Here is a 26,140-nt window from a genome sequence, read left to right as displayed (position 1 = left end):
AGAGCATGAACCTACCCGCATACTGAATAAGGCAGGAGTCATGTGGAAAAAAGTAGTATGCCGTTTTGCAATGTGTATTCCCAAGTGTATAGTGCTAAGTTTACACAGACAACCTTAACTTTGGCATTGCCAGTTTTCTGAGGGTTTCATTTTGCAACTCTCAAATTCTTCTAATGTAGCTTTTTGCTATTGAAAGATAGAGAGGGCGACCAAATCATTCTGGAGATATAAACTATATATGGGAGTACAGAAGGAATCAATGCTTGTTTATGTAAAAAAGAAAGCATTTAGTAACCTCACTTCAGTAAAAATGAACAAGACAAGGGTGTCTCCCCGGGGATCACCGTGTTTTGAGCCAGACCCGATTTCTTTCCTGCTTCTGTCTCCACAGAAAGGAAAAGGAGATATTTTTAAATTTATACAAGAAGAAATGATGATTATACATTTCTTAATATAACCACTACCCTCACTGCTTTGTGAGATAAGTCCTGCTTTTCACAGTATTGTAAGTTTTAGTGAGTTCCCTTTTGGTATTCTTATTTTGTTATTTTTACTTCAATAAGGATATAGAAAATTCTAAAAAGACAGGTAATATTGGAAAGAATGGAACTTGCTATATGCAAGATAGTATGTTCCTTCATAATTCAGCAGTGGATGTTCCACGTTCCTTGCTCCATCTGGGCAAGGTCAATTCATTTACCATTTAATGCAGTAGCATCTTTCTATAAAGCATTATCCAGAGCTGTGTGACTCCTGTGACCCACTACTTCCTTATCATCTAAGCCTCATTCTCCAAACAACTCACTGATGTTCTGCAGCATGTGTTTCTCTGGACTATGCTAATTCTCCTGATGGGGTATTGAAAGGCAGTGTCAGCTGTGTCATCGAAGCCCTTCCTCATTCATTTACTCCTGTGCAAGTACCAGACAGCTCCCCCTTGTCTCTGCAAGCATATGTTTGACCTAAACAAGCCTGAAGATTGCAATAGCTTTCCACTCTTAAAAATGAATGGTTATAAATCTGCCAGCATTCATCAAGAAGAGTTTAGACGTGTCAGAATAGCTTTTCAAACAAAATACTCAGACATGTTGACTGTTTCCCCCAGTGGAGAGGGAGTTACAGCAGCCCTAGAGCAGTGGTCTCCAAACTTTTTTGAGCACGCACCCCTATCAATAAAAAAAATTTTGAGCATGCACCCCCTGCCACACCAGCTCTACCTCGGACTCCCGCCCGAACTGCCAAAGCGCAAAAAAAAGCCACTCAGATGAAGCAAAAAAAAAAAAAAGCTCCTCCTGCCGCGCACCCCCAAGGATCCTCTTGCGTAACCCCTGGGGTGCATGCACCCCACTTTGGAGACCACTGCCCTAGAGCTGCAGAAGCAGCAGTGAAGCAGATCATGGTGGGTGGGTGTGGGTGGGTGGGTGTGTTTCTTTCCCCAAAGTCTGTATTCATTGCTAGGTCAGAGCCTGGTTACTCAAGCCACAGGATTTGGCTCTTAATGAATATACATAAATGTACTAGAAATATGGTTAAATTATTGGAACAGATGATGAACAGAATCCCCTGCTCAGAGTGCTATCTCTGTTTGTGTTGTGAATATGTAGATAGAGATAGAAATACATATACACACTGACACACTGCTAACTGAGAGAAAACAGATGTAAGGTGTAATTAGTATTTCAATGGTTTTCACTATAAAGTGTGAATTCAGAGACTTGCTTTTCTGCAAATTAAGTATTTACTCCAAGAATAGGAAATTCTATAAGCCTGCTATTTACTGCGTATACTTCTTTGTTAATAAGGAAATTTACCAGAAGCAAGGTATTATCATTCATTAGGCAGATTGTAATCTGTTTAGAAATTAAAATACATAACATCTGCATTTGAAAGGTGTGCTCCCAGAAGACTCCAGTAATGTATTATACATTTTGTTAAAAATCAGATCAACGTGCGGCTTCTCTCAAGTTAGCTGCTCATTAATGACTGCTGTTATGCTCTCATTTCTGTGTGCAACTCTCACAGGGGAAAAGAGGGGCAATGCTGCATGATGGCTTTCACCTTATACATCCCTCCCTTCATTTAGAACTCTGTGTACTGAAGTCATTTTAAAATCTGATGTCTCAGTAAGTTCCCTTATTAAGTGTGACTCCCAATCATTTCCCACAGATGGAAATCTTCTGCTCATCTGCTTTCTTTTTTGTTGTCATTCTTGGAAAATTTGTGATGTTCCCAACTATTTAAGGGACCTGACTGAACATTCCTTCTGTCTTATTCACTGGGTTGGTATACAATCCTGTGCATTCATTCTCTCGCAGCCACTTTTGTTATGGACCAAACCTCCCACTCCTGCAAACTGGCCCAAATACATAACTACCATACGTTTCTTACATTATTCCAGTAGTTGTAGGAATCTTCAAAGATTTCTAGCAAGCAGTTTTGATTGTGTAATCACTTTAGGGGAGTCATTTGCCCGTAGAGCTGTTTTAATAATTGATGAATAAATATGATCAGATCAATTCATTGTCTCTCATAGGGTTATATTAATTGTTATGTGTGAACTACAGCTGGTTTAATTGTCAAAATGTTTGCAAATCTCATAATGTTTATTCATCCAAAAAGTACATTACTTGTTCCATTGTGTGTCGTTTGATCTCCTCTTTCTAAAAAGCTGACCTCTTGCAAGGCAACAGAAGCAATAACATGTGACTTTGGTGATCAGTCACACACCAAGAATAGCAATAACCAAAGTGAACTGTTCACATAGAACTCATAGGCTTAAACTTCTTTGTATAAATTATTTGACAAATGCTATGAAAAAAGAATACAGACTCAGTTTGTGAATGATTTGCAAAAAGAAAATTAAGCAACCCATGTATCATAACGTAATACAGTGCCTGTCGTAAAAAGCTGACATTTATGAACACTTCATAATGCAGTTAGCACAATAATTTTTATTAATATAGGGCTACACTCTGGCATCTGTTGTGATTTTAAAGGCAATTACTGTAAAGTAGTAAAATAAATTATTTAGCCCCCAAGCATGCTTAATAATTATAAAAATAAGTTTTCACTTTGTTTGCCTTTAAACAGCTAACGAGTAAATAGGACTGCAATATATTCACACATCTGTAATAGTGCACTGTGGATAATTAATAGTGGAACTGTGATAATAGATCTAAAACAGTGTTTCCCAAACTTGGGACGCCGCTTGTGTAGGGAAAGCCCCTGGCGGGCCGGGCCAGTTTGTTTACCTGCTGCGTCCGCAGGTCCGGCCAATCGCGGCTCCCACTGGCCGCGGTTTGCCACTGCAGGCCAATGGGAGCTGCTGGAAGCGGCGGCCAGCACATCTCTCGGCCCACGGTGCTTACAGCAGCTCCCATTGGCCTGCAGCGGCGAACCATGGCCAGTGGGAGCCGCGATCGGCCGGACCTGCAGACGGGGCAGGTACACAAACCGGCCCGGCCCGCCAGGGGCTTTTCCTACACAAGCGGCGTCCCAAGTTTGGGAAACACTGATCTAAAGCATGACAAAAAAGGAACTTACCTTGCATGATGGTATTACCACAATACTTGTAAAAACATTACTGAATGGTCTCTTCACAGGAATTTCTTGCTAAAAGTTCTTTGAGAAATTTGTCACCTTCTAATCCAAAATGTAATTGGATTGTAGCTCCATAAAAATGTCCTCTGCCAGTGCCACCAACCAGAGAAGGCCATGGTGCACTCTACCAGTCAAAAAGGGGGACATAGTCAACATGGAAGGCCCTCCTATAAAAGCACATTGGATTTCCCAGCTATCTTACTTAGGGTACATAAAAGAACTGATTTTAGATATCCAGTAGTTAATGCAGCCTTGTTGTAATGTAAGTGAACCCTGCTGCATTTCACAAAGTCCAAAGAGTCAACTTATTTCTGGTAAAATGTCAGGAAAATTAAGCATTCTCCTTAGATATCCCAGTTGACATCCTGAACCCAGTTATGTGAGATTTCAGAGATAATGGTGCAATACAAAAACAGCAGATTCCACTCCTATGGAAGGTCTTCTCCTAACCCTTCCTTCCCAGCAGACCCAAGACCATGTGAATATTATTTTAAATGTTGACGATATTACATAATGTTTTAAAACAGGCTCAAAGGTGAAAAAGTTTCCCTTTTCTGTCCCACTCACTCCCCACCCCCACAAGCAAACCTCCCTGCTCCCTCCCCCCAAAAAATACCCCCCCACACACAATCAAGATCAGCCTGTAGTGTGCAGAAGTAAAGTGGATTCTGTGTTAATATACCTGATCAAAATGGATTGTTAGTCATGCGAGTTTTGAAATCTGCCTTTTTTTACTACTTGCAATTGCAGCAGGGTAAGTGTTCCTTATTTCAGACAATAGATTATGTAAGAACTCCTATAGACTTCAATACTTAGGTTATTGTCATGTGAGCTGTTCTCCTTCCCCTCTCTCCTCCTCCGCTTTGGCATACAGAATAGCTTGCACAATTGCTAGTTGTGAAATAGTACTATCAAAGAATTTAAGGACAGAATGCAGCTCCATGTGGAGCCCCAGAGCATTTCAGTGTTATACCTATTGGGAGATGCTTTTTTCTTTGAGAAGACTGGAGATGAACTAAATGGGCCTATCATTCTTTCCATCCAGGATTTCTGTTAATAGCTCCCTTCCTAGTTGGGGTAGTTGTTCTTTTCTGTTAATTCAACCCTGGTGATCTGCTATACGCTGAAGTGTAAAAGCGGAACTTCCTGATCTTGTCTCCTCTTCCCATCCTAGGTGTTCTCTTTTGGGGAAAAACATTCTCCCTGAAAAGAGATGGGTGAACCTCACCAATTAAATTACATTTTGGCTATATTAGTAAAACTAGATTATATTCACAAACCTTTTTATTCTGTGTAGTTTAAATCCAGGTGCACTTTCCCAGAGTGATTAAATTTAAAAAGCAAAACTTGTTTGTATATGTGTATATATATGTGTGTGTGTGTGTGTGTGTGTATAAAAATACATACAGCATATAGTAAAATAGACATGGTATCTATTTATGCCAGCCTGGCTTTTGAAGCAGCTGTTTTAACCCTAATTATATAATTTTACTATATGCTAGTATTTTCCCCTCTAAGAACACAGACCCAATAAGTTTCAAGAGTGTGATGATGTTTGAACCCACACTAACATCATATGTTTAAAAGTCAGGTAAAATGAAATGGCCTGTCCCTATTTCTGATCTTCCATTCATAACTTCACAATACTGGGTCTCCAGTTGGGAGAGTGAAATGAGCCAGATCTCCTTATGTCACCACTTCTGCTCTTTCATAATTAGCTGTCGGTAGGACATGTTTCTGTATGCCCTGTACGTTCAGGGGAATGGGGTGGATCCCTCTCTCCTCCCCCCTCACTCCCATGACCTTTCCCAGTGCTTGCCAAATGGGCTAATCCAGGTTAAACCAGACTACACTGAGGACGTAGATATATATTAGTTTATTTTATCTTCTTTTAATTGGTCTTCATTCTGTTTTTTTAAGTGTCTATGCAAAGTGAAAATGCAAAACAGCACACTCCTATATAGCTTGTGTGCACCAGAAACTGAAATCTCTGAAGGATCATAGTATAAAACCAAAACAGTGCCATGTCCTTGGGCTCACACATGCATGCAGACAAGAAAAGCACTGTAGTGCTAAAACCTTATGAAAATCTTGCCATATTTGCTATTTTCTCTTGTATCAAGATTGCATGCTGGTATTTCTAATATACTAATATGATATGGAAATAATGGCACGTCACAGTTCTTTCATCATATTGTATCACTGCTTTATCATATTAGGCTAATACACTGCGAGAGTTGATAGAACCTCTCCATGCCAAATCGGATCCACTTCTCTTGGCACTGAACTGATTGGACTCAGATTGATAAACTAATGATTAGAGAATTTAGATCGGAGAGAATTGGCACGACGGAGACTCAACTTCAGCCTCTTGCAAGCAACCTAATGGCCTCCGTTCAGAAAGTTTAATTCTTCTTGAATAACTTTGATGTTTATAAAAGAGAACAGACATTTTAAAGCATAGACAACCAAATGTCTGGATATGGGGACTCCAGGAAAGTGTTAAAGGGGCAGACCTATTACCAGTCTTTTGAAGAATGCATCCTTTCCACAATGGGACTAGGCACAAAATCATATCCTGTCTACATGGAGCGCAGTTGCAGAAAATACTGCCCCCTGCATAGGAGAACAGAAGGGGAAGAGGGTCATGGCAGGGGAAGGGCTCTGATGACACACATTTGTGTTCTGCAGACTTCAAGGAATTAAAGAGGGATCAGCTATGGTAACTATAAAATCCTGTTGTTTATATGGACTTCAGTGACTTCATTCAGGCAAAGCAGAGAAAGCTAATATAACTTAAGGTACTTCACATAAGTGAAGGAAGTTAACTTGCTGTATCATACTAAATTAAGTGTATTCTTCCAAGTCAAGGTGTGTACCAACTATTTGGAGACTTAATATATGTTTAATGATTTATAATGAATTATCAGAGGGCACACTGAAACTGATTTGGATGACAGTGATGGAGAAGATACCTCATGCTGGGATTTATTAGACTCCACAGATACAATCTACAAATCCTCTTTATCTTCTAGGACTTACATTTGAGTGATGCTGCCTCACAGAACAGGCGTCAAGTATTCTCTGTATAGCACTCGCACTCCATGGGGTTGTTTTGGGGCCAGTATTTGTCTGGATGTCACTCAAAGTAGATTCCAATATTGTTATTTATCATTATGTTCTGGCTCCCCTATGAGTTAATGTTTGCCTCTATCTCTGTGATTAGAATGTGGATTTTCCTTTATATATTTGGCTACGGGTGTATTGTAATAATGTCAATGCTAATTACTTGATATTTCATATTATCTTATGGAGAGATATTTTAAAAATGTATTTTGAAATGTTTTCCTTCTGTTGGCTCAATGTATGGTATTGCATTCTGTTAATACCAATAAAATTATATATATATATATATATATAGTTATATATAAATATTTCCCTTTTATATATAAGTAGACTATGCTTTTTTCCTCACAAATAAGAATTGTGCAGTGAATAAAATTGCATCTCTCTGCTTTATAGCAGTAACAAAACTATAATAGTTTTAATATTAATTTTATAAAATAAAAATCCTGTATACTATGACGTATATGCTAGTTGGATATTCATCAGTATGCATATTGTGTTTCCATTTAACATTAATGGGCCTGTCACAAGTCAATCTATATATTTAACAACATAGTTTTGACATCTTTAATTGTTACCAATCAAGAAACTGAACATGCCTATTATAGCAAAGTATGCCCACTGTTACTTGTTTACAAAATTGTACATTGATACAGTTTTTGCCTGTTGACCAAACAGATGAACCCACCGTGTTTTTATTAATCACGTATCCTTAGGAATTGATTTTTAAATATAATTTACTGCTCTTTCCAACACTTGACAAAGGCAGAATTCATCTCTTTATATAATGTTGCCTTTGAAATACTTGCCTCTGCCAGTGTCGATAAATCAGTGCTAAGCGCATAAAGATTCTGCAACCTGAAAGATTTATTGTTAAAACCTTGCTGGAATGCCCTGCAACCTGAACCAGTCCTTTGCATCCTGTCATTAAACTCCAGAATTAGTTAGAAATGAAATGTTTTGGAAATGAATTAGAGTACCAGAAGCCAAGATAAGAATCTAAAATGTCCTTTGGCTGCCATTTTGGGTTCCACTGATGGCTCATTTACTGCTTTTGCCAAAGGCCATAAGGAGCTAATATATCTGCCCCACTGTGCATTTTAACTTCAGCTTCATTTTTTCCTCTCACAGACTGTATTGAATGAGCATTACCATTTTTGAGAGGGATTCCGAAGGGCTGCAATTAGCAGCCCATGACATTAATTGCATACACATTTGTCAAATATTTTTTCTGTATGCCTTAAAATAAAGTTTGGAAAATGGCAGTTAATGTTTTTTTAATGAAGACAGTTGATTTATTCATTAGGTTAGGGTTTTTTAAGGTATTTTCTGCTTAATAAAAATATCTATATTACTCATTGGCAAATTACCCAGCTTTGCCTCTGCATACCCTTTGTCCATAAGCTGTGTTACTCCGTTTCCTGTGGGAATGCACTCATGTATTCTTCCTAATGGATATGGGACAGATGTCTCTTCCATCATGATTATGGTACCAATTCTGGGAGAAAGTTTTTTGTTAAAGTGTACACGTTCCATGTTCAAAAGTTTATTCAGCATCTGGACATTTAATTGCATAAGAAATCTGTGGTAAAGAGTATATTGCTGTTAAATTTTTGTTGTTGTTTTAGGTTTGTTACCAAAGGTGCTATGTAGGAACCCAGTCCTAGGTGGTGCTTAGAGGAGAACAGACTACAGTGGTGTTGAGGGCACTCAGCACCTGACAAGCTTTACATCTTGCAATGTCATGCCTTAAATAAATAAAATGTAAATTAAGGTACAGATTAATTAGTCTGAGGTCTCATCAGTGCCTTTATCAGGTAATCTGCAAGAACATTGGCATATATGACATGTTTAAATAAAACCTATGAGTAAAATTTTCAAAAGGGCTTAAGTCCAATTTTCAGAAGTGCCTAAGACACTTTTGAAAATGGATTTGAGGCTCCGAAGTGAGTTGGACGCTTATGAAAATTGGACTTAAACTCTTTTGGAAATTTCACCCTGTGTTGTAGTTTCCAGGGAAGTAAAGCATAACAGATATGACATTTACGATCCCTGTGGAGTAGGGTTCCTGTTCTCAGCGAACAGGTGATGTACTAGGATTAGGTACTCTATCCAAAGTTAGTTAGGTACCAACCCTACAAACCTTGACAGATATTGCTGTTGTACAAGAGTGAGTGTCGCTCGAATTGGACTGATGAGTAATGTAGCTATGTCCAACTGTCCCTACCATTTGTCATTTAACCTTTTGCAACATCGTGTGCCCTTACAGTTTAAGTTTATGAAAAGAATGTTTTGCTGAAGAAATAATTGCTTCCAAATGGTTGCTGCTGGACTAATCCATAGGGAAATCATTATCCATTTAAAAGTGTCAGTGCCCCCATCTATACAGTGACACAAACTGTCTCTCCAGTTGCACTGTCCCCTGAATACTTCACCTGTCTTTCAGGGTGGCATGGTTTTACTTTGTCCCTGAACTGTGGAGAATGAGAGGAAGCTTGCAGGGGAAATGGTAATGGTGAATGCAATGTTTATTTCACTTTAACAGTTTGCATCAAAATTAAACACTAATTTCAGCATGTAGCATAGAAAAGAAACAGGAAATTGACAAGAGAGCCTCTTTCATTATGTAAAATTTTCCCAGTGAGGCACTAAAAAAAAAAAAAGCAAATAAAAATTAAATTGACATTGCCGTATGGAAGATAATGTAAGTAAATCACTTAAACCAAATAGTAAAGGATATATTTATAAATATTTGTCATTGCCAACAAATTCTGCTGCTAATCATCAGTTTCTTGTTACTGTTAGGAATTTTATTTTTATTTGAATTTTATTTTTTCTATGCACTTTTTGCACTCATTAGTACAGGCATACTTATGTGAAGTTCTGGAACATCCTTCTAATGGGAACAGTGGGGGCAAAACACCTAACTGGCTTCCAGACTGAGCTTGATAACTTTATGGAGGGGATGGTATGATTAAACTGCCTATAGTGGCATGTGGTCCATCTGTGACTGCTAGTAGCAAATTTCACCGATGGCCAGTGATGAGACACTAGATGGGGAGGGCTCTGAATTATTACAGTGAATTCTTTTCCGGGTGTCTGGCTGGAGGGTCTTTCCAACATCCTCAGGGTCTAACTGATTGCCGGGTCAGATTGGCAGAAACCCTGCGAGGTGTTTGCTTTTCTCTGCAGTGTGGGGCATGAGTCACTTGCTGATTTAAACTGGAGTAAATGGTGGATTCTCTGTAATTTGAAGTCTTTAAATCATGATTTAAGGACTTCAGTAACTCAGCCAGGGCCTAGGGGTGCTGTGTGTCAGGTTCCGTGGCCTGCAATGTGCAGGAGGTCAGATAGGTGATCATAAAGGACCCTTCTGGCATTAATGCCTCTGAGCTGATGCATCACAAGCACTGGAAGTTAAATAGCCTGAGAATGTACGCTCTTCAGGGCAGGGATAGTATTGGTATGTGCTTGTACTGTGCCTACCACAATGGGGCTGAGGCCTGTAAGGTGTTACTTCAATATGATTAATATACCTCAGACCCTACAAAGACTAGGAATCTGGTTCTCCCCTTATTTACATCAGTTTTATAGCTCCTTTGATTTCAAGGAACCAATTTCACCAACAAAAAGAGGAGAATCAGGCCCTAGGTCTCAGATGATGAGTGTACCATTGAGCTCTGCTGTGCAGACTTTCTTGAGAATTTCCTCTTTGTCTTGAAGGTTACATAATAGGAGTAAATAGGACATGGCTATAAATCTCCCAGATACACTTCCTCTGCCCAGGAGGCAGTGGTGTAGCCTGTTACCTTAATACTCCAGTCCTCTGATTCTCCAGCTGCTAAAACTTACTCTGGAAATGTGTATTGCAGCTTGTTTTTAAGGGCAATCCTCCCATAATTCAGTGAGAGTTCTAGGAAACTCTTTTCTACCCCCCAAACCCTTCTCAGTACACAGGCCTCTCTGAAGCACTCATTCATCTCTGCTTTGTTGACTGACTTAGGGTACGTCTATACCCAGCCGCTAGTTCGGCGGCTGGCAATCGAACTTCTGGGTTCAACTTATCGCGTCTTGTCTGGACGCGATAAGTCGAACCCGGAAGTGCTCGCCGTCGACTGCGGTACTCCAGCTCGGCGAGAGGAGTACCGCGGAGTCGACGGGGGAGCCTGCCTGCCGCGTGTGGACCGAGGTAAGTTCGAACTAAGGTACTTCGAACTTCAGCTACGTTATTCACGTAGCTGAAGTTGCGTACCTTAGTTCGATTTGGGGGTTTAGTGTAGACCAAGCCTTAGTGTCAGCTCTAATGTTAAAACATTATATAATACACAGGTTAAGAAAAAAGTGTCGGTACATCTGGGTAGTGCTTAGATTATCCACAAATACAAGTTTTGTTTTAAAAGTCATAAGATACATAGAGTACATAATCAGCAATGAACCAAATTTAGGTGAATAAATTTAACAATAAAGTTTCGATATTAGCATCCTACTAATTTGAAAGAAGAACAAAAAGGAAGGGGATTGCAAGAAACAGAGAGGGCAGGAGAGGTAGAAGGCGAAAAGGGGAGGGAAGACGCAAAGAAAAGTGATCTGCAGAATTTCAAAAGAAGCCCAGAGATTAACACAGCTTGCATTTACCTTTGAAAAGGGCTCATTTTAAGAAACAAAATAACATTCAGACCTTTATTTTACTGTAAGTGCAGAGAAGAAGGTGATAAGTGATATAGGTTTCCTTTTGCACTTTAATAGAGGAATCTGCCCTAAATCATGCTGACCAGCTGATTAGCATTTGGTTTCCATGCAGACCAGAATGGTATCTCATTTTACCTCCTGCCTACTCTGTGCTGTACTTAAACAATGTGCCAATTGTTCTTTTCTCATGGGAACTACATTGCTCTCCTACTATGAGCTGATTTTCCATCTAACTATGGCTTCCTTTATAAATGTGCTTCACAGAGATGACTTCATGTGCAAATGCAGTCTCCTCCTAAAATGTTACCTTCCGCTGGTTTGAGTGGTTCTCTTCTTTTGGTTTAGGGTATGACTACACTGCATCAAAACACCCGTGGCTGCCCTGTCAGCTGACTTGGGCTTTCCGGTGCTATCAAATTACAGTGTAGACATTCAGGATCAGGCTGGAATCTAGGCTCTGGGCCCTTCCCCTTGGCTTCTGCCCGAGCCTGAACATCTACACTGTAGTTTGATAGCCCCACAGCCCAAGCCCTGTGAGCCTGAATCAGCTGACATGGGCCAGGCACAGGTGTTTTATTGCAGTATAGATATGCCCTTAGACTAAATCGAGAGAGAGAAAATATCCAGTTTTGTCTGCCAGTCTTCTGTCTAAATAGATGTAGAAACTATTTAAATTCCCGTTTCTTTGAATTATAAACTTTGATTTTTTTCCCCCCTTTGTGTAATGTAAACTTATCTTAGGATCCCTGTCACGTGAACAGTAACCCTTAGAGTACTGAAGGTGAATTTATGGTACCCTGGCATTTTGCACTAAGGCCTGGGCTACACTAGCGGGGGGGTTCGAACTAAGATACGCAACTTCAGCTACACTATTCGCATAGCTGAAGTCGAAATATCTTAGTTCGACTTACCTGGCCGTCCTCACGGCGGTGAGTCGACTGCCGCGGCTCCCCCGTCGACTCCGCTTACTCCTCCTGCCGAGGTGGAGTATGGGCGTTGATTCGCAGATCAATTTATCGTGTCCAGATGAGACGCGATAAATCGATCCCCGATACATCAAACACTACCCGCCGATCCGTCGGGTAGTATAGACATACCCTGAGAATCTGAAGAATAGTTACTTCTCTTCAGTGTCTCTTCCCATCCATCCAACCCAACCAAATCCCACCTTTTCACTCCTTATACCTTCTTGCTCTCCCTTCTCTAAACATAATGAGATCCTTCCCATTTCCCTGCTTTTTCCCCTCAGCCCTTCTTTTGTTGCGCACCAGAAGATGCTCCCAAGCAGAATGCTGCCTCACCCTGCTCACCTGTCTCCATGTTCTTTTTCCGATTGCCTTATTCATACTGGTCCTGCCACACTCCAAGCCTGACATCCTGATGCTTCTGCTGGCTGACCAACTGAGCAAGGGTTCGGGAATTTTGAATAAGGGGATCAGGTATCATGTGTTAGGCCTTGTCTTCATTAGCAGTTCACATGTTTGCTTACTATGTATTAGCTAAATCCCAGACACTTGGTGTTTATCTCAACCTGCTAACACATGTGACAACTACAAAGTGCCTTGTCTGCACTGGGATTTTACCTCATGTTAGTTACCATGTGTTAGCTTAACATGTGGGCAACAAACACCTTTTAGTGTGGATGTGCCCTCAATGTCAAGAATGCAAACAAGGAAGGAGGGAAATTTTTGCATGGGGGTGGAGGGAGGCTCAGGACTTCCTTTATCTAATACTCCCAACCTGCCCACTTACCTGTGCCCAGAAACCCACCCTTGTCCCTGGCATGGCACTCACTAGCAGCCACGAAAAGGTCTTAGAAGTTTTCATGAAGTCAGTTTCCAAGTGCTAAAGATGAATTGTCAAGGCTTTGCTGTAAAGTTCAAAGCAAATCATGTGAGATTTCCAGGGGGGAGGTAGCTGTTTAATAATGTAATTAGTGCCTTTTTGTAATAAAATTATCTCCCCAAGATCCTGGGAAAGCTCAGCTGAGCTGGTTTCTCAGCCAGAGAGCGTGACCTCATCAAAAGGAATGAAAATAGGAGTTGAGATTTCAGTGGAGCACAGGGATTTCAGACTGATAATTTTCACCTTGCTCACTCTCTGACATAGAAACTAGTAAGGCTATAGCTCAACTTTCTCAGGGTTTTCAGGAGATGGTAATTTTGTTCAAGTGCATCGTTAATTAATTACAGGTGAGTAGTGGCTAAGCGTGTGAGGGGCTGAATAGCTGGATGAAGCATGTAACCAAGTAGCAAAGTTAGCAAAGCAAAACATTTAATTCTTTGAAGAAGAAAACAATGTAGGGAGCCTGGAGGATAGAAGACAGGTGGAGGGGAATTGAGAAAAGGAATGTAGCCACAAAAAGGAAATGGCAAGAGGCAACTGCCTTGATGACCTCACCAACTGCAAAAGCCCTCTTTCCCCAAAATACTGAAGATATGCTCAGGTGGTTGGCAATCCAAAAGGAAAGAGGAACCTAAAGATGAGGAAAGGAATCTTAGTGACATTGGGAAGACCAGCAGAAATATGATGAGCAGGTGCTTAAAAGCCTGCAAGCCTCAAAAGGTGACAAAGTTGTCTGATGAGTGACAAAGTTGAGGGCTGATGGTGTTGTGTTACCTTTGCACAGATGATGTGTGTGCTAATAGTGTTGGATGTAATCTGTAGTTCCTCTGGTACCTTTCTTAACTGCAAAAGCTTCACAGGTCTGTAGTTCATGAAGACCCCTTTAGTGGCGGAGGACTAATGGAAGGTATAAGAAGTCACCTCTGCTGATATAATAATAATAATATGGAAAGCTTCTGAAGAAAGTAACAAAACTTTAGAGACTGAGATTAGAAGGGTGATGAGAAATCTATGCTCAGGGCTCTGTGTTTTCTGTGACTCTGTCTATAACATCTATCCCCTGCCACAGAATCATGCTCTAACCCATAGGATTGAATATACAACCCTCTGAATGTCACTGGTTCAGTGTTGTCTTCCCGAGCCCGCAAACAGACAGTAATACTTCTCAGTGGTCTGGCCTACTCCTGTTCAACTCAATGAAGAGTTACTTCTGAAACCTAATACTGCTATGTAAATATCAGCAATAGTAACTATTTCACTCTGACCATTTTAGTAGCAATATCCAGCTAATGTTCTACCTGTTGATCTTGGATACTCTGGGGAAAATAATGTAAAGAAGAATAATGGAGCAACTGGTTATTGACAAGGATATCTGGGGCAGGAAACTAGTTAACTCCCACCAACCCACAAAACTCAGATCACTCACAAATGGGATTGCACTGCCAAAGTCCCAAAGTGTATCTGCATGTCTTTAACTCAAATCATTTCTCATCCCTTGATGTGGTACCAAAAGCCCCAACCAGAGTCCTGCACTTAGAATGGAAGAATTCCATGCACTGCTACAGACTAGGGACCGAATGGCTAGGGAGCAGTTCTGCAGAAAAGGACCTTGGAGTTACAGTGGACAAGAAGCTGGATATGAGTCAACAGTGTGCCCTTGTTGCCAAGAAGGCTAACGGCATTTTGGGCTGTATAAGTAGGGGCATTGCCAGCAGATCGAGGGACATGATCATTCCCCTCTATTCGGCATTGGTGAGGCCTCATCTGAGTACTGTGTCCAGTTTTGGGCCCCACACTACAAGAAGGATGTGGAAAAATTGGAAGGAGTCCAGCGGAGGGCAACAAAAATTATTAGGGGGCTGAAGCACATGACTTATGAGGAGAGGCTGAGGAAACTGGGATTGTTTAGTCTGCAGAAGAGAAGAAGGAGGGGGGATTTGATAGCTGCTTTCAACTACCTGAAAGGCGGTTCCAAGGAGGATGGATCTAGACTGTTCTCAGTGGTGGCAGATGAACAAGGAGTAATGGTCTCAAGTTGCAGTGGGGGAGGATTAGGTTAGATATTAGGAAAAACTTTTTCACTAGGAGGGTGGTAAAGCACTGGAATGGGTTACCTAGGGAGGTGGTGGAATCTGCTTCCTTGGAGGTTTTTAAGGTCAGGCTTGACAAAGCCCTGTCTGGAATGATTTAGTTGGGAATTGGTTCTGCTTTGAGCAGGGGGTTGGACTAGATGACCTCCTCAGGTCCCTTCCAATCCTGATATTCTATGATTCTATGAACTTTCTCCTCATCAGCTGCAAAAAACCTCCACCTTGAATATCAAAATAATGCAGCTGCTTCTGTGCTGAGTATTATTCAGTTTTACCTTTAATTAAATAAAAAATGTCCGATGTTGAATATACTTGAATCTGCAGCAGAAATTTCATTGTCACAGACTAGCACCACTCTGGTGTATCAATTGGAGACTTTGCTATAGAATTTAGGCCTAGTGCGCCGCAAAGTACATGTGGGGCTGTTCTATACCCAAGTGAAAAAGCTGCTCAAGAAATGGATGCGGCCAGGAATAACAATCCGTGTTCCAGATTAGGGACTCTCACCTTCATCAGTGTATGGAAATCCTAAAACCATTTTTTCAGAGGAGCCAAGTGGCTAGAGAAACGCAGTCTGGGACACAGGCGCCAACTCAGAATAATGAATAACAACCTAATGTTTCCTTATGCTCCCAATACTTCTGTTAGTCTTAAAGGTGCCACAGGACCCTCTGTTGCTTTTTACAGATTCAGACTAACACGGCTACCCCTCTGATACTTAACCTAATGTTTGTGGTGCCATTCTAAAATCAGTCTGTGAATCCCTCTAGGCCTACAGCCCTTCTTCAGAATCTGTTCTGTATCTGAATCAGGTATCCCTGGAGGCCTGATTCTTCCTTAAAGAAACTGTAATGCTAGTGCAACATATCAGACAGCTACAGCCCCAGCTGAGGCCTTCCATTGGCAAATGGATGTATTACTAACCCAGTCACTTAACCATGAGCTAGCTTAGATCAAAGTTAAAAGGGTGACACTCTTAATTTAATCTCAAATCATGATGCTTTTAGGGTACCATGTCCTTTAGGGTATATCTACACTGCAATTAAAAATCTGTAGCTGGCCCATGCCAGCTGACTCAGGCTTGCAGGACTCAGGCCAAAGGGCTGTTTAATTGTGGTGTTGACCCTCAGGCTGGAGTCCAGGCTCTAGGACCCTGAGAGGTTAGGAGGGTCCCAGAGCCTGGGCGGCAGCCTGAGCCCAAATGTCTACACCACAATTAAACAGCCCCACAGCCAGAGCCCTGCATGCCCGAATCAGCCGCAGGTGTCTCACTGCAGTTTAGAAATACTCTGTCTCTCAATCTGTGAGATCAGGAGCTTCTAATCATAGGAACCAATTCCGAGAGTAAACTCCCAGCCCCCACCACAGTTCCAGAGAACCACACCTGCCATGCAGACAAAAAAGAAATAGAAGGGAAAGGAGATAGCTGAGTGGGGAAGGGGACAATCTTCCACTCATACCCAAATTCACACCGTGCAAGAGGGTTAGTACAGAGTTACAGCAACCAAACAACAAACATCTACAACAGCATGACAACTGCTACCACATGGATGTTACCATGGTTGCCCTCAGGAAAGGAAGTGAAGGAGAAGAGGGAGTTCTGCCTACCCTCCCTCAGGAACTTTTCTTTTAGGAACCCACAGAGGGGAAAAATGGCTTCAGCCCTCTAACATATGTGTTAGGACTTGGACCTCCATGTTAATATTTAACTGTCCATGAACTGTCACTCTTGTCCCTCATCCTTTGCCCCTTTGTCATGGAATAATTAGGGAAAGAGAATCCATCCCTTCACAGCTTGTATATTTTTAAAGTCTTTGGAAACCTTAGCAAGATTTAGGTATTTAAAAAAGTAAAAAAGTATCTGACATCACTAACAAAGGGGCCTAAATGCAGAGCGAATCCTAAATGCTCAGAGCCACCTCACTGGCTCTCTTTTCCTCACTGCTCAATCCTTCACACCAAAGCCCAGCCCTACTCCAAAATACAGATGACTACCCCAGTCCCTAAGTGATATCAGTGCCTGGATGAAGGTAAACTCAAGCAAGATGGAGGTGAGGTATGTGGATAGAGGGGAAATATTTCAAAGAATTGGCTGACACCATACCACTATCCTTTGAGTACATCTGTCTGCCAGTCGTCAGGATGGGGTGCAGACGGGGGCCTTTTGGACTCTTCATGGCTGCCAATATCAGGATAGCGTCTGCTACCAAATATACCATTTTCCATCCAGCCAAGATGTTCCCCCCATCTTAAATCATTGATCTGGTGATAGTGAAACCGCAAATGGAAATTATTTTGCCCAACTTACCCCTCAGGCCCTTTCACAGATTCATTGATGGCTTCTAGGTTCAATTACTGCATAATTCTTTATCTTAGCATGAATGTGACAGCCATGAAGAACTTCAGTTGATGTTGACAGTGGCAGATTGACTATTTAGTAATACAGGCTGATGCAAATACTTCACCTGTGCTTTTTGGAACTGCCGAGTTACAGGTGAATTTAAGGTACTGCTCTTCTTATTCAAAACCCTAAATGGGTTAAGCCTAAACCATTTCAAGGACTGCCTCTTAATTGCTCATCGGGAACACTGGGATTTTCAGTAACTTGTGAAATGCATGATAGGGTTGAGAGATTTCTTAGTGGCTGGCCCCAGGCCATAGAACACCCTGCCACAAGAGATTACCATGCCATTGAATCTGGACAGCTTCAGGCTAAATTATAAAAACTCATCTCTTCAGCATAGTTTTCCCATAATAACTACTAACCACCCATGAGGAGAAAGCATGGTCATATGAAACAAAAATTGTTGCTGGAGGAAAGAGACTGGAGAAAGATCCACTTTTTATATAACAAGGGAGAAAAGGAAGGGAGAAACAGACAAAATAATATGCTGTCAGATTTAGCTAGCTTTATCCAGATTTCTTTGTAAATCACTCAGATACCATGAAGATAGCACCTTAGATCGATAGAATTACACATTGGAAGATGCAAACAAACGTGAATACACGGACCATACGAATGTTCCTCTTCATTATAATGTCTCATGGAAATTCTAAAATTGAGGCCTGGCGACATTTCTAAAAAAGCAGAAAAATCAAGAACACAAAGGATTTGAGCCAGTGTATTCATATTCACTTATTTAGTCTTTTCCTTTTATTTTAACCATTAACAGTTTTTATAACAGAAAAGGAAAAAAAAGATGATGCATCTTGTCATTTTGATTTGTCTTTAAATGTTGCCTACATACATATGTGATTAAATCAGTGACTGTCTCCCAGTAGCATGTTATATAGTAAGAGAGTCTAGGGGAAAAACATGCAACGACCCAAAGGCTCTTTTCAAAGCCACAACCTCTCTCTCAGTTGAAGAGCTGTAATCCTTCCTCACGTATAGGACGATTAAAACAAAACGTGTGCTTGACAAATTACTATTCGATTAAAGAAATGTACAGAAGAGTCAAAGGACTGCGTGTCTTTGAGGATTTCTGCTGATATTAATGATTGTAAAGTGCTTTGAGCATGTAAGGCGTTCTATAAATGTAAGTATTATTCTGGGAGACAGTTTTTTTTTCTCTCTAGCTTCCCTGTTTGAAACTGACCCAGGTGAGTAGTTACTATACTGTGTGATGTTTGTTTAGCCTCTGTGAAATAAGTAGTTGGTCTCAGTCCAGTTTGTGGTTGGCATGTATCTACCCCCCAGAAAGCTGCTGTCACCATTAGCACCGTTAGCATCCTTGTCCATAGTGTTAGTAGAAAAGCTAATGTCTGAAGCCCCAGTTCAGCAGGGTACTTAAGCATGTGAGTGCTCACGTTTAAGGCACTTAACTTGTGTGCTTAAAGTCAGGCATGTGCTTAAGTCTGAATGACCATCTCATTCCGACAAGCGGTTCTTTCAGAAGCTGGTTGAGGAGATTGGCAGGTTAGGTTCAGGTGGGAAAACATGCACTACTGACAGGGAAGAAATGAGGTCTCCTCTCTCTAATGCCATCTTATCTTTTAGTGCTTTCACAGGCAATATTTTTTTAAACAATATGTGCAGGAGAATCAGTGAGGCAAAATTAATAGCTCATCCTTTCTCCCACCCGTTTGTGTCTGGTCTACTTAGGGCTGGTCTACACTGGGGTGGGGGATCGATCTAAGATACACAACTTCAGCTATGAGAATAACATAGCTGAAGTCAACGTATCTTAGATCAATTTACCTTGGGTCCTCACTGCGCGGGATCAACAGCTGCGGTTCCCCCATCGACTCTGCTTCCGCCTCTTGCTCTGGTGGAGTTCCAGAGTCGACGAGGAGCGAGTTTGGGGATCGATTTATCGCGTCTAAACGAGATGCGATAAATCAATCCCTAATAGATCGATTACTACCTGCTGATCCGGTGGGTAGTGAAGATGTACCCTTTGTACAGTTCCTAACACAACAGGACCCCAATTTAAGCTGAACCTCTAGGAATTAGTGTAGTGCAAAGGATAGTACAGGTGACTCCATACATTACTTTTTCACATGTGCATGAATAGGGACAAAAGAGAGAGAAAATTTAATGTCAATTGAAGAAGCAAAACAGAAACAGTCTTCCCCCTTCCCCCCCCCCCCCAAATCCTAGGGGAAATGCCGCCTCCTGAACTGCAGCACATTTTTACTTTGTTTTTGAGATCCTTTTTGTATCCTCTAAAGGGAAAAAAAAAACCAAGACAATGTTAAACCTCCTTCCCCTGATTATTTTTCAGTCGGATCTCTCACCTGAAGTTCCTTCTCATTTGGTAGGCTGCTCCTATTGCTCCCATTTCTTGTAATAGCTTATGAATTTACTATTATGGTTAATTGTAATTAGAGTGTCTATTATGACAGTAAACTTATACCCTGTAATCTTTTTCTTCTGCTTTGTAGAAAGCTTTGTATTGTCAAAAGTTTTGCTTTTGTTTCTCTTGAAAAGTACCGTATCTAGAAGTGATTTACATAAGCAATAATTAGAGAGAAAAATAGCTTTAGGTAGCGTTTGACTTGCAATACTTTTGAGGGGGGGCGGATTTTGGCAGATGTGGAATACTCTCCCTATATGTGAAATGATCCCTTTCTGGGTTTGTTAAAAATACTGCTTTTAGGGAGGCTTTTATGGGTTTTTAATAACCATGTTAATTATACACTGTTCCTTTCTCTTGGGTTTTTTTTTTCCTGGTTTTTTTAAGCTGAAACTGTAGAAGAAAAGCCAGCAGACTCCTTGCAAGATTTGTACAGAGCCTTGGAGCAGGCCAATCTGTCTCCTTTAGGAGAATACCGGATTTCCACCAAGCTGGAGTACAAGAAGTTTTTTATAAAAAGATGTAGCGATCCAGTAGTCAATGAAAAACTGCACCAACTGCGAATTCTGAAAAGCACTTTAAAGGTGAGATAATAGAGGGTGGGGAAATCCCACCAAAGAGTCGGATCTTATTATATTGTATTCAAAGATTAACTGTACTTAGCTGGAGGGCAGTCTGAATCTTGTGTGTGAAAAGAACAAAAGAGAGACATGGGAAAATGCTGTTCTCAGAGCCGAGAAAAAGTGTCTTGGGGTGGGGGGGAGGAATCCGTTTTATTTCTCAATAGATAAAATCTCTGTGAGCTCCTGCCCTACTTAGTTAAACATGATTTGATCTGAAATTTTCAGACGAGGTATTAATCCCCCTTTTTTCCCAAAAACATTTTTATTTACTGAGCTAAACGTGCTATATCATTACCAGAGAGTAAGCTTAATTAAGGTCAATCATTTGGAAAGTGGCAGTTTTATTTACAATGTTGCTGCTCGATGATTACTAAGCTTGTCTAGAAAAGAATTAAACATTTGTTTTCTGCCTGAAGGTGGCACAAAGATTTATGACATAAATGGCCGTAATGATACATACAAATATTGTAATAATGGCCCTATATTTAAAACAGAGCATTTGTATTTTGAAGTTTTAACCACCTTGTCTAGCCCCTTGATCATCACAAAGTTATCGCAGTGCATGCTATTCCGGATTACACCAGGGACGTTCCTTTAAAGCACAGCAAGCAATAGATACTCTTATGCTGGGTCTTCCTTGAGGCCCAGTTAAATTTAACTTACTACATTTTAAGCCACTAGATACTAAATAAATTGGCCTTTGGTAGCAGCTTTCGTCTCAGAGTGCTTTACAAACATTAATGAATTGAGTCTTTCAACCCCCCTGAGAGGCACTTAAACAGTATTATCTCCATTCAATACGGGCCTGATCCTGCAAAGACTTACACAGAGGCTTAACTTTACTCACTGTAAGTGTCATCCCATTGAAGGCAATAGCACTACTCAGAGTATGTAAGGTTAAATGTATACATAACACTTTGCAGAATCGGGACCTAGAGGGGGAAAGTACGGCTTTCAAGTGGCTTTCCCAAAGTCTCACACAGGAAGTCTGGGAAAGTGCCAGAAACAGAACCAAGTGTTTTCTACTTCCTGTCCTGTGCCTTAATCACAAGACTGTCCTTCCTCCTGGAAGGTGCAAACTCACTGACTAGTAGTAAGGAGGTACAGAATACCCATGATTTATTAATACAGCACCCGGGAAGCACAGTGCGGTTGTACGAGCACAGGTCTGGAAAGCAGGAGTTCCTATTTCTAATCTCAGCTTTGCCTTAGTTTGCCTATCTCCAAAATGAATATGCAACTACTCTGGGGAACATTAATAAGCTATTGTTTGCAAAGCACTCTAAACATGAAGATTGCTTTATACATGTTAATAATATTTTAAATGTATTACTTCTTGGTACCAGCCTCAAGTGTATCAGGTCAAAGACAGAACAGGCTGTTGTTTTTTTAACTACATCCATCACCCTTACCAAAATGGATGAAAGCTTTAGCATATGTTTACAGTTATCATGGAACAGATCAATTAGCAGTGGGGACCCTGAGGCTTCCTGTAGGAATAAACGGTAAAGGAGAAGTTGTTGATGAACAGATCACTACTATAGGGAAGGCCTCGGGCTGTATACCTCGGTGATAATTGTATTATTAAGGCTTGATTCTGTTGCATCCAGCTGCCCTTGGCTGCAGTAGAGTGGAGTGACTGCAAGGGAACCTGGAGCCTGCTCTGATCTACACCTGCTGGCTATGGCCCCTCAAGAGCCAGGGATTGTTAAGAGCATAGCACAGAGCCGCCACACACCTTCTTCACCCATGTGCACCCCAGACAGCAGGGGAATAGGGTACAAGTGGGCTATTCTGGCTCTGAACTTGCGGAGGAGATCCGGCCAGGTTCTGGCCCCAGGGGTATGTCTACACTGCAGCTGGGAGGTGTGATTCCCAGAGCCAGTAGACAGACACATGCTAGCTCAGCTCCAACTAGCATGCTAAAAATAGCAGTGTGGATGTTGTGGCTTAGCCTAGCCACTCAAGTCCAAGCCTGGCTGTACACTTGGATCTGAGCTCAGGCAGCTAGCCTGAGCCACCACCAGTGGTGCAAGTTCTACATTGCTATCTTTAGCGGGCTCGCTCATCTCAAGCCGTCGCAAGCCTGTCCACCCGTGCTGCGAATCAGTGTAGACATATCCTTTACGCTGGGAGGAAGTTGCACTGGGCCAGAGTATCGGGCCTACTAGATATATTTATGATCTTTAATGAAGAGCAGTTATCTAATTAAAACATCCTCGAGGCGAGGGATAGCTCAGTGGTTTGAGCATTGGCCTGCTAAGCCCAGGGTTGTGAGTTCAATCCTTGAGGGGGCCACTTAGGGATCTGGGGCAAAATCAGTACTTGATCCTGCTAGTGAAGGCAGGGGGCTGAACTTGATGACCTTTGTGTCTCTTCCATTTCTATGAGATAGGCATATCTCCATATACTATTTATTATTTTTTCACGTGTAGTGCTCAGATGCCACAGTGAGGAGCACAGCTGAAAAGCCTCCCTGTACTGATTGATGTCAGGCCATCTGTTTGCATCCCACACACTAACACAGTATTTCTTACGAAATCAAGAAAAGTCAACAGATGGCACTTTAGAGTGTGAAACATTTTCTTAGAAACTAAAGCTGCTAATAGTAAATAGCAAGGGATTTGTTTTTACATAACAGATCAAGGGGTAATAAGAAGGGAAACTCTGCAACCCAAGTGATGTCCAACACCCTGACCCATGTATGACATCATTTTTAAGTAGACCCCAAGAGGCTTAAAATCAATGGCTCACTATGCCCCCTCTTTCTAATGCCTTTGTGTCTTACATGTGCTTGCCCTTTTGTTAAGTTGCTCATCATTTATGAGATACTCTTGCTAGTAATTTATCACTCTTTGTTCTTTTTTCTTTTGCAGGCCAGAGAAGGAGAGGTAGCCATTATAGATAAGGTTCTCGATAATCCAGATTTGACATCTAAAGACTTTCAAGAATGGAAACAAATGTACCTTGATCTCTTCTTGGATATTTGTCAAAACAGTACCCCAAGGGACCCTGTAAATGGCTCTTCTGAAGTAGATGCACTTATAGCCTCTTTAGCACACACCCATTCATACATTGAAACGCATGTATAAGTGTCTTCTTTTTTGTCAATTTGCTACATTCCAATCTTTTACTCAGTGCAAAAGTAGTTTTTCTATCAATATGTGGAAGGTCTGGTAAATTATATTTTAATGTTACTAAGCTGTGTGAAGTAAACCTTACATGGTCCATGATTCCATTGTAATGGGAATTTGTATATTTTTATGCTACCAATGCTCAGCTTGTGTTTAGCTTGTGCAAAACAAATGAACATGGTTTTTAATAAATAAAAATATATTTAAAAAAATAAATTTTGGAAGATGGCGAGCTTTGAAATGAAAGCTCTAGAGGATCAGGGGTTTGTGACTGAAGGTCAGTTGATCTCTTTAAAAATATAATTTTATACTATATAATTCCAGTGTCGCATTACATTTTTGGAGTTCAGGTATTATTTTGATTATGTGGAAAATAAAACATTTTTTTATATTTAATGAAAAACTCTAGGAATTTTCTTAAGTGACAGACAAAAAGGTAAAGCGGTGATCATCGCTGAGTTTTGATGAAAACAGACAAGAATTAGATAAAGAAATAAGGACAAACAAAAAAAATCACTGACACAAGTTCAAGTATCAAAAGTTCAGGTATTAACTATCACATGCTTTTTAAAGCTGGTTTGTAAGAGACCTATAATACGGGTTTATCATCAGTGCAAATGAGTTTCTTTTGTTTGTTTGTATTTTTAATTAAGACCAAATTGTATGTTATCCCCCCTTAATTTTATTGTTGATTCTTTATTATTAATAATATGATTGCTTTTGCACTGATGGTATCAGGTTCATGTGCAGCTTTTTGCAATGACAGCAATCAGACTTCAATCATGCTTGTTAAGGATGTTTAACTCATCCAAAAAAAGTAGCTAAAGAAAAGGATTCCAACTTACTGCTTTCAATCTGAAACACTTCGACAACTCCCACATGGCAGAGAGGGAGTAAATAGGATTTTTCAGCTAATCTCCTACTTGTTTCTTAACCTGTTAAATTCAACATTGTGTATGCAGGAAAAATGTGATATTAACAAGGTCAAGAATATAATCTGAAAAACTAGTGACAACTAAAAAGCCTCTGTTTTGCTTTTGAAGAGGAACGGATGTCTCCAGCTTCTGTTGAGTTCACAAACCAATTAAAATGTTTTAAACTTACATAAGATTTCAGCTACATGTGAAACAACCCAGGGAACAGGAGTGAAGCATTTACTTAGACTTGTGCACATGCCCTGGAATGGGCATGGAGGAGGAAAATCCTGAATCATGTATTTATCCTTTACCAGCTTCTTGTTTATGAAAAGTGAACAGAGCATGACAAAATATTTGTGCTGCTTTTTAATGTTTTGCTGCAGAAGTTAAGAGTCATGACATGGTTTGATAATACTCCTGGCAAATGGAAAAGCACCCATTAGTAGTCCTTACCATGTGTTGTTCACTGAACCAGCTTTAGACTATTGCCTGTACAGCTCAGTGAATGTACTTAAACTTTAAGAGCTCGGATATTTACTGGTAGTGATCTTTGCTGTTGGGATGAAGGCAAGAAAGGAGGAGTGTCTCTCTGTTTGTTTGTTTTCAGATTTTTTTTAATTGCATTTTGGATTGCAAATGTTTTGCAGATTTTGCACAATTGTACAGAGGTGTGGCCTTTCTGCAGCCCATTTGAAATAATTCTAATTCAAGTCAACATGGCTGACGAATCATGTATTAATGTTTGTACGGAATTCTGAATCCAGTGTAATATTTGTATCATTTAGAAGAATCTGTTTGTATAAACTGGACATTTATTTACTGCATGGGTACTGACTTGTATATTAAATTTGTGAGGTTTTGTATATTTCTCATAACAAAAAATGCTTGATCTGAAATGAATTGTACTATTGTTCCAAGCATTTACACTCTTGTTATTGTTTTACTGGACCAAAAGTAAATATATTCATATAAAAATTCTTTATATCTGATGGATGTATATGCACATCACGTAGCTGATTCTTTGTTGAAACTAAGGCAGTTTAGACAATGTAGATCCGTTGCTATGCAACAGCTATTCTGCCTGCACTTTACTTTAGAAAAGTCAGCTTGATTGCTGTAAAAGGTGAAAATTAAACATTACAATTTAAGATAGTCTAGCATGAAAGAGAGGAGAACATTTGTCCCATTCGTTATGCTGCCTTCTCTTAATAGAATACTAAATGCTCTTGGACAGATATATTTTTACTGTATTAACTTTCAGGCTAGAACGGGAACAGTGCAAGATGAACTAAAATAAATTTAGCTTTTAAATGGATA

The 26,140-nt window shown here is 40.5% G+C and overlaps 1 protein-coding gene across 12 annotated transcripts in view; it reads left to right on the top strand.

Annotated features, from left to right (window-relative positions):
- CNKSR2 (connector enhancer of kinase suppressor of Ras 2) overlaps nt 1-26,138 on the top strand; it is a 366,844-nt gene extending 340,706 nt beyond the window's left edge. For 8 of the 12 annotated variants that reach the window (XM_008170199.4, XM_008170196.4, XM_008170200.4 and 5 more), the window contains 3 exons: nt 18,930-18,953; nt 20,537-20,733; nt 23,649-26,138. In XM_008170199.4, coding sequence (XP_008168421.1) covers nt 18,930-18,953; nt 20,537-20,733; nt 23,649-23,864 — 437 coding nt within the window. In that variant the 3' untranslated portion in view covers nt 23,865-26,138. Of the gene's footprint in view, nt 1-5,819; nt 6,996-18,929; nt 18,954-20,536; nt 20,734-23,648 lie in introns of those variants that run through there. The other 4 variants (XM_024106894.3, XM_005281515.4, XR_010596212.1 and 1 more) reach the window with 3 other exon arrangements.
- The last annotated feature ends 2 nt before the right edge of the window (nt 26,139-26,140 follow it).

This window comes from Chrysemys picta, chromosome 1, assembly GCF_011386835.1.
Source record: "Chrysemys picta bellii isolate R12L10 chromosome 1, ASM1138683v2, whole genome shotgun sequence".
NCBI classification, from domain to species: Eukaryota; Metazoa; Chordata; order Testudines; family Emydidae; genus Chrysemys; species Chrysemys picta.
Note: the sequence above shows the minus strand (reverse complement) of the source record. Positions and strands in the feature narration are given on the sequence as shown.